Source organism: Heloderma suspectum, chromosome 7 (assembly GCF_057233095.1).
Source record: "Heloderma suspectum isolate Gila_16-S chromosome 7, 16-S_ref, whole genome shotgun sequence".
Taxonomy (NCBI): Eukaryota; Metazoa; Chordata; class Lepidosauria; order Squamata; family Helodermatidae; genus Heloderma; species Heloderma suspectum.
Window position 1 is genome coordinate 69,419,983 of NC_139464.1, and position 9,333 is coordinate 69,429,315.

General features: G+C 42.6%; 1 protein-coding gene across 1 annotated transcript; it reads left to right on the plus strand.

Moving 5' to 3' along the window:
* The first annotated feature begins 3,541 nt into the window (after nt 1–3,541).
* Nucleotides 3,542–8,983, plus strand: IL22 (interleukin 22). Its single transcript, XM_084811805.1, has 6 exons — nt 3,542–3,769; nt 4,012–4,261; nt 4,929–4,994; nt 5,104–5,244; nt 5,545–5,610; nt 8,465–8,983. The coding sequence occupies exons 2-6, from the start codon at nt 4,067–4,069 to the stop codon at nt 8,588–8,590; spliced, it is 594 nt and encodes a 197-aa protein (XP_084667931.1). The 5' UTR covers nt 3,542–3,769; nt 4,012–4,066; the 3' UTR covers nt 8,591–8,983.
* The last annotated feature ends 350 nt before the right edge of the window (nt 8,984–9,333 follow it).

Below are 9,333 nucleotides of genomic sequence, written 5' to 3' on the forward strand. Positions count from 1 at the left end.
GCAATGTTCTTTCTTTGTTTCTTTCTTTCAACAGTTTGAAGCAAGTGGAACTTAATGTTATTGTTATAATTCTTCACCAATGAACTCTACATTATTTTTGTTTTACATTATTTTAGATTCAATTAAAAATGTGCAGAGATACAAAATTAAATTTAATAGAAAATCCCTTCTTTGGTTATCACACTGGACTTTGTGGTAAAGCTTCCATGGACATAGACCTTAATAATAAACATGAATCATAAACATGCAGACATATGTGTAAGTTCATGGAAAGAAAATGGATATATCTGTATAGAAAAGTGCTGGGGACTAGATCATGATCTGGGATGTGCCTCCTGGAGCATCCTGTCACAATGAAAAACCATCCATTTAAATTGGATCACCATGTCATCACTGCATCAAAAAGGCTTGTGAACTGGCACATGAATGATTATTGGACTAGTCCTCTCTTCCATGTCTAGAGCAAGAGTTAAGGATGAATGAAGTAGCCACATTGTGTTTAGGAAGATCCAGGAGGTTCTGGATGTTATGAAATTCCTACAGGTTTAACCCTTCTTTGAAGGGGCCGTTCTTTGAGATCCTCCATCAAATGAGCTACAGAAGGTGGATACCAGTGAAAGGACCTTTTCAGTAGTTGCATCCCAGCTGTTTGATGCAAATCATCACTGTAACCTGTTAGAGCATTACATTTCACAGTTTAAAGGCTTCTGTTCTGAAATTCACAACAAAATGTGCCACCGTTCATGCTATTATTTATTATTTATTTATTATTTATTGTATTTATATCCCACCTTTTCCCCTCTTGCAAGGAACCCAAGGTAGCTTACATTATCCTCCTCCTCTCCATTTTATCCTCACAACCCTGTGAGGTAGGTTGGGCTGAGAGTCTGTGACTGGCCCAAAGTCACCCAGTGAGCTTCCATGGCTGAGTGGGGACTACAACCCAGATCTCCCGACTCCCAGTCCAACACTCTCACCACTACACCACATTGGCTCCACACTGGTTCATATTAGTATGAACTGCCTACTCGATAGCCCACTGTGACCAATTTGTGTGACACTTTGCAGATAAAAACAATAGTATCCGTGCTGACTTGGGTGCCATAGTTGACACAGGTCTGGTGGATGTAACTTTGACTCCTGCTTGTCCAGTAACAAGCCTGAGACAGGATCTTTGGAGAGATGAGGCCTACCACTTGTGTGCTGGACCTTTGCCCTTCCTGACTTATAAAAGTGGGGGGTGGTTGAGTGGCTGAGTGGGTAAGGATAATGGTGAACATCTCTTTATAGCAAGGTGTGATTCCGTCTTGTCTAAAGGAGGCAGTGGTGAGAACTTTGTTTAAAAAAACCCTTCCTGAAGCCCATGGTATTGAGTAATTTCTGGCTGGTCTCCAGTATTCCATTTCTGGGAAAGGTACTGTAGCATGTGGTAGCTTCTCAGCTCCAGGGATTTCTGGATCAGATGGATTATCTAGATCCATTTCAATCTGTCTTCAGGCCTGGTTATGAGACTGCTTTGGTCACCTTGGTAGATGATCTATACCAGGAACTGGACAGGGGGAGTGTGTCCCTGTTAGTTCTGCTGGACCATTTGGTGGCTTTTCATACTATCGACCATAGTATCCTTCTGAAGTGTCTGTCTGAGGGGGGACTGGGAGGCATTATTATATGGTTGCTCTGGTCCTTCTTGGGGGGGCGATCTCAGAAGGTGGTGCTGGGGGATTCTGTTGGCCTGTGTTGTCCCTCAGGGTTCCATCTTACCCCCCATGCAATTTTAACACACACACACACACACACACACACACACACACACACACATATATATATATATATATATATATATATGAAACCAATGGGAGAGATTATCTGTTATCTGGAGTTTTGGGGTTTGGTGCCACTGGTATGTTAATGTCACCCAACTTTATCTCTCCTTTCCTTCTAAATCCAAGGAAGCTGTTCTGGTTCTAAATCGGTGCCTGATGTCAGTAATGAACAGGATGAGAGCAAACAAATTGAAGCTTAATCCAGACAAGGAAGAGGTACTTTTGATCAGTTGAAAGTCAGATCAGGGAATAGGGATTCAACCTGTGCTGGATGGGATTACACTCCCCCTGAAGACTCAATTTGGGTTGCCAGGAGTGCATTTGCATAGCTGATGCTGGTATGCCAACTGCATCCGTTTCCTAAAGATGTCTGATCTGGCCATGGTCACACATGCCTTAGTTATATTCTGTTTGGACTACTGAAACACAGTCTATGTGGAGCTGCCTTTGAAAATTGTTCAGAAACTTCAGCTGGTCCAGAATGCTGTGGCCAGGCTGTGGACCAGGGCCTGTTACAGGTGGCTCCCCTGTTATAGCAGCTTCCTGGCTACAGATCTGTTTCCAGGCAGAATTCAAAGTGCTGGTTATGACCTATAAAGCCCTATACGGCTTGGAACCAGGCTACCTGAAAGACTGCCTTGTCCTATAAGAGGCTGCCTGATTCTTAAGAAGTTCTGGAGAGGCCCTTCTTTTGAGAATGCCACCTTCAGAGGTGTGTTTGGTGGCAATCTGACAGAGGGCCTTTTCAATGACCACTGCCAGGATGTGGAACTCCCTCCCAAGGGAGGGAGGTTTGCTCCCTCTCAGCTGTCCTTCCGCCAGCAGGCAAAGGCAGTTTTAGTCAAGAAGGCTTTTGGTCTGTAATGGCACAATCCTACCTGGATGCCTGTCACACTCTGAACTTGGAGGCTGATGGGAATCCTATGCAGAGCGGGAGGAGAGTGGAGGCAATCTTCGCCTCTGTGCTTCCCGCGCTTTGCGTTTTTGCTAGACAGGTGTTTTTGCCCATCTTAGGGCACTGCAGAGGGGAGGGAAGGAGTTTGTATCCCCACTTCCCCAGTCTCCTACCCGCCCATAGAACCACCTCCTTCCCCTCCTCTCTGAGGTCACTTTTGCGAACGTAGAGAGGCAGCTGGCCTGGTTCTCTCCACGCTGGCTGCAAGGGGGAGCGGGTGGGGAGCTTGGACTCCTGGGTCCAAGGCCGGAGTGCTGTCTCCAGCCTCAAGTCCAGGAATCCGAATTATCCTATGAACCCCCCAGACACTGTGTAGGAGCCATAGGATTGCTCTCTGAGTGGATTTGATTAATTGGCTGCTATTTGTTATTTGTTATTTTGTAATTGTTATCTTTTTATTGTATTTTAATGAATTGTTTTATAATTTTAATCCATTTTAATTGTGTCTGTAAGCCCCTTGAGTGCCATTTTTTCATAGAAAGGCAGGGTATAAATTAAACCAATAAATAATAAATAAAATGTATTGATCTTTAAGTGTAAATAGCAGCCCTGGGACTGAAGTCTGGATCAGAACCCTGGTGGGCTAAGGAGGTGGCTTTAATTTTTTGCCCCCTGCTGTGGTCCTCATCCAGATCACCCCCACCTGCTCTTTACACTTAAAAACCTACTGAAAGTGATTGCTAAGTGTGTGAGTAGGGTCACACTTAGTCTGACCCTAAGCTGAAACTGTTAAAGTAACCCAAAACCCCCTTCCCCCCCCCAGCATTATCAATGGGACCACTTGATAAGAAATTAAACAGTAGAACGCCTGCAAGGTTGTCTTTTGTGGCTTAAAAAAAAAATACAGTGGTTAGTAAATTCTCAGAAGCGATGGTGGAAAGTAAGAGACTTAATGATGTCATTTAAACATCACTAACGATCTCCTGAACGATGTGGCGAGAGGTATAAAAGAGAACCCTCAACTCCTTCATGATACAGCCAGAAATTACAAGTAAGTAATTATATGTTAGATATATAAAATCCATTTTATATTATTAGGATGCAATCCTATGCTTCTTAGACAGAAAAAAAGTCCTACAACTCCCAGCATTCCACAGTCAGCATTGCTGGCTGTGGAACGCTGGAAGTTCTAGGACTTTTTGCTGTCTAAATATTTATAGGATTGCACCCTAACTGTATTATATTTTTTCTCTGTCATCATTGGGTAATTCTCCTTCTCTCTTTCCCTTAAAGGTTCAAAGGCAGTTGCTGTGACTTGGCTGAAATTATTGCCTTTTGCTCTGGAGCAATGAATCCACGGCAGAACTGGATGGGGAGCTTTCTGGTGTGGATGTCCTGCTGTTGTTGCCTGCCTCTCCTCTTCTTTGCAAGCCCTTTGCCCCTGAAGGAAGCAGAGACTCCTACTAATCACTCCTGCACGCTCAGCAAAAACAATTTCCAGAGAACCTACATCAAGAACCGTACATACACCTTGGCCAAGCAGGTAAACCCATTTGCCTGTGCACTACATTACTGTTTTATCTGCATGACGTGTCTCCGGTGTGTTGTATAGGATTATCGCCCCATATTCCATTTTTTTTCCTGCCATTCTTCCTTTCTGTAAGGACACTGACTTGTGCTATTTTATGACTATAGACTCTACAGTGCAGAGGCAGGTATACTTATTTGTACGGTATACTGTAAGTATGTATAGAGTTTTAGGAAACCACAACCCACTAGAACATATCCAGCTGTTAATGTAAGCTTACCCTGTAGTGCTCAGTCATATAACCCACACATTTAACACATTATAAGCCACATCAGCCACTCAGTGTTATCTTCTTCGTACAGTTCTTGCAAGTGTGGAATTTTAAATTTGACATTTTGTTTGATGTTCACTATTAGTTGTGCTTTTCACATCACCTCCACCAGGAAACTACTTGGACCTTCTTACCTTAGAGGCCTCTGGGATCACCATTTCAACACATAGATTATACCTTTCCTTGTCCCCTTTTCTGCATCTCCACCCAAATCTTTATTATTCTCCTTCAACTCTATTGTGGAATTGGAGTGCTGCAGGGTTACAGGGCGTTGATCTGCTGCAATGTTGAGCTTGTTTAAAACTGGAGTCTCGTCTTTCTGCCACACACTCATCCTGACTCTCTTTTTAGGCAAGGCTTTTTGATAAGGACACAGATAACAGGTTTGTTGGGCAGCATCTGTACATAAACATCAAGGTGAGATTTCCACTTTCCACATGCATAATTAATTTTTTTTATTCTCTCTGTGTAAGTTCCTGTTCTCTTGTGGTTCAGCTGATACAGTTTCATTTATCTTGTTTTGCAGGAGAATGATCGCTGCTACCTAATGAAGAGAGTAACAGATATCATGGTGGCAAACGCCCTGTCTGAGCTAAAGAATCAATCTCCCAGTGTCCAGGAAGTGGCAAATTTCTTGGCCCATTTGAATGTGGAACTCAGTCACTGTGTAAGCATCACATATAGCTGTAATCTCGCTCTGTTTCCCGTCCTTTGTCCCCAGCATTGTTTAAATCTCACCTCTTTTTTTCTTTTGTTTTTTTCCTCTGGGAGGGCTGCCAGTTTGTAAAGATGGGTTGGTACTTGACAATATATGTCTAGAAAAGGCCAAGTGTCAAATCACTGGTGCTGATACAAAAGGAGGAAACCTCAAATCAAAGCATCCAAGCTTTCTCAAGTCAAGTACAAGTCAAGAGATAGGTGTGAAATGAAAGCCACATTTGTCAGATTTTTCTTCTGTCCTTTTCAGAAACCATTGGGAGATAAAGAACATATTGAAAACAACCTGAAACGAATGAAAGACAAATTGGACCAGGTACACTGATGTTTAAAAATATTAATAGAAGAGTAAAGTAACCCAACTTTTCCCCTCACAACACAACTGAGTTTTGATTGAATGACCTGGTTCACACAACATGACAGCCCACCATGGCTTAATTTATAAGCGGAGGCTGTCACATTGTGCCAAGTGCCCATGGGCACCATTTTTACATGGCACTTGTAGGCGCCAGGTTTGCCATGGGTTATTGAAGGTTGTCTAACCCTCAAACAACCCCTGCCACTTGGGTTCACACAAGACAACAAGCCACAGAAAGCTGGGCGCCTGCAGGCATGATGCAAAAATGGTGCCCGCTGGCACTTGGCCTGAAATAACAGCTCTCACAGGTACATTAAGCCACAGTGGGCTGTCATGTAGTGCGAACCAGTTCCTTGTTTAGAAGAGGGATGTTTGTACAGCCATCATGTATGTCCTCAGAATATATGCAGGGAAATAATGTGTGAATACAATCCATGTTAAATAAAGGTGGTGCTAGAGTAGCCATGTATCCTACTTTATAGAGGATGGTTCTCTATTTGAAGGTCTGTCAGAGGACAGTGCTCTATTGGAGGGTGTCTTTTATTTGAAGGGCTCTCTGGTCCAAATCCAGATGAAATATATTTAAAGATCCATGAGAAGGAAGAGTCCGGGGGCCTTGAAGGTGCCCGACTATGCTTAGCGCCTGGGCAGCAGACTGAGCAGGCACACAGGTCACCTGGTCACAGTCTTTCCCACTGTGGTGAGATGTCTTGTATTTCTCTTTAAATTATAGCAATGATCGCTAAAATCACATCTATACATATAAGCTAGCATGCACAAATGTTGTGCAAATCTGTGTCCTCTTTTTGATGATGCCTTTCCTCTTTTTTGTCAATGTGCAAGTGGCCACCCCAGAAGCATAGCATATGGCACTGTGTAGCTGGATTTGCTTTATTTGCATTTATTCCTTGTTACCTTCCCACGACTACCCCTTGTCCTATTGTCGTCCCCCCCCGCGCTCCACCCTTTGACCTCTCTCTGTTGCTTATGTGACTTTGCAAAGCTCTATGTCCACCAGGGAGTGGACAGAACGTAAATCAGGATCTACCAGTTCGGGATGTACAGATTTTGTTAAACCTGTTCTGTCTGTGTTTTGTGGATGGTCAGGCATCTTCTGTCATCGGCTCATTGATGGAATTGGGTTTTGTTAGGGATGTATGAGAATTTCGTTTCACTTGTGCAAGTGCACATTAGCGTGGGTGTGCATTGGTATTAATGCACATTAGCACAAGTGCACACTTGTGTTAGTGCACGCTTGCACTAATGAGCATTAGCACAAGTAGGAATTTGGGTAAATCCCCCCCCCCAAAGTGAAAAAATGGGTCCACAAGTCCACCGAATTGTGCAACTTGGAAAAAGCTGGTCCGCTGCAGAATTTGTAGGCAGGATTCATAGAAATTCTAACTGATTTGAATCCATTCCAGATTTATCTGACATCCCTACTACCAGTAGATCTCTGGGTGATTTGCAGGAGATCACCAAGGGTTCTGATTCCCAAGTGCTTAACAACAGCAACAAAAAGTCTCCCACCAATTCTAAAATAGGCTGCTGAGATGAAAGACAGTTTGAACCAGGAATTGCTTTTTGGGTTGTATCTAACATTAGTCCTACTTAAAGTGGAACCATTGAAATGAATAGGGCTTTCCTTATGATAGCCTAATGGTCCAATGATAAAAATATAAAGAATAATAATAGCAGCAGCAGCAACTTCCCTGAAGTACTAACTTTTCAAATGGTAGGAGGTATTTTTTGGTTTCTTTTGTGTGTGTGTAACATGAGAGTAGAAAATCAAGTATGGAGTCCTTTTACATTTCTTTGAGAGGTGGGATTTTTATTATTATATTTTTTTTAATGAATGATTCCACCATGTTACTGGTTGAACAATTTGTTATATTTTCAGATATACTAAACATGGAGAAGTCAGTGCTTAGCATTATAGCAATGTCATTGCTTAGCTAGAATTTTGATTTTATGCTTCTCCAGGCTTTATGGACTCTGGAAATAGAAACCTAGGAATTTGCCTTACACCAGGTCATTTGTCTATCTGGTCTGGTATTATCAACTCTCTGGTTGGTGGTGGCTCTTCAGTTTCTGGGCAGTAAGAGTTCTTTCACATCACCTGCCTGATCCTTTGAATAAGTAATTGTGCAAAATATAGGTGAAGCCTCATTAGAAACAAACAGAACTCCCTGGAAAAGCAAAGTGGGCAGGACTAGATCTACAGTACTATGGATCTAATGTATTCAGATTGTTTAATATACATGAACATTCTTACTTTGGACGTCATGGTCTTCTTTCGTCTCAGGCCACATATGTGAGATGTCAGAGTTATTCCAATTTTACCATTGAGGCTCATAGATGGCAGCAGGATCAGGATGGTCAGGGTGGGAATACCTGAGCAGGAGTTGATCTTATTCTTTGTGCCTTCTACTTGCTGGACCACACAGTGGATCCAGCTGCATAAAAGACAAAAAGACCTATGGCGTGTTAAGAATTAACCCATCGCATTTCCGCACAGTAAATTATGGGTGCGACGATCTGGGGAATTTCTCCTGTTCAAGTGCCATTAAAATGAATAAGAGTTTCTACCTCTTGTGCAGCTCACATTTGACTGTGCTCCTGCGTAGTTCCCAGTCAGTTCAATGGGGCTTATGTAGAAAAACGTCCCATGGCTTTGTGATCTAATTTTAAAGGTACCACATTACTGCTTGTCTATTATTTTATTTTGGCCTCAGAAAACAAATATAGCTTCTCTCTTGTAATCTACATCCTTCATTCTACTCAAGAACTTGTTTTTGCTTTGATTCTGCAGTTGGGAGAGAATGGAAAGAACAAAGCAGTCGGTGAGCTCGATTTGCTGTTTGACTACCTGGAAAATGCATGCACCAAAGCACCCAAGAAAATGCATGGCAGCCAGAGGGGCAACAAAAAGCATTGAATGGGGAGACTAACAGGATTGCTAGAGCGTTGCCTGAATGTGGCTGCTGTGGGAGAACGACAAATATAATGGGTCAACTTTAAAGACAGTATGCCTTTGGCTCATATGGAACTCAACAAAAAGTTTACCAATTTGCTTTGAAGCTACACATTTGTAAAGGATTTTGGCAGCATCTCTCAAATTGCTTTAGCCTGCATCTCTCAAATTGTTTACTTCTCTTCAGAGAACAACAAGATTAACTTTTTGGAAAACATTTTAGCAGATGTTACTTTTTCATGATAATTTATTTAGGGCACAGTCTTATGCATGCTGGCTGGGGAATGTTGGGTGTTGTAGGACTTTCTTCTGTCTAAACATGCATAGGATTGTACCATTAAAGTTATCTTTTTACTTGATGGGCATAATTTATGTGAGTGAAGGTTTATCTGCATGGAACCTCTTTGAAGTAAGTGAGTTGAGGTCTAGCTGATCACTGTGATGCAAAACAAATTTACTTGAAAGTAAGGGCCAGTACAGAGATGTGGCAACCCCTCAGGGCCCATCCATAAAATATGTCACGTGGGGGTCTAGCTATATTATGAAAATGGGGGATTTAGGATTGATTAAGGTTGGGGAAAATGTGAGGAGGGGGAATTAAGGAAGCCTTTAAAAACGGGGTTCTGCTGGGCTTGCATGGAGATACCATTTTGTGTGGGCTGGGGACTCCATTCAACTGGTCTGCCTGCAAACACCCCAGTGCCTGG

Excerpts from the sequence above, each read along its gene's own strand:
- IL22 (XM_084811805.1), top strand. The coding sequence starts at position 4,067 with ATGAATCCACGGCAGAACTGGATGGGGAGCTTTCTGGTGTGGATGTCC. Across the intron at positions 5,245-5,544 it reads ATGTGGAACTCAGTCACTGT|AAACCATTGGGAGATAAAGA; the intron begins GTAAGCATCACA and ends TGTCCTTTTCAG. Across the intron at positions 5,611-8,464 it reads TGAAAGACAAATTGGACCAG|TTGGGAGAGAATGGAAAGAA; the intron begins GTACACTGATGT and ends TTGATTCTGCAG.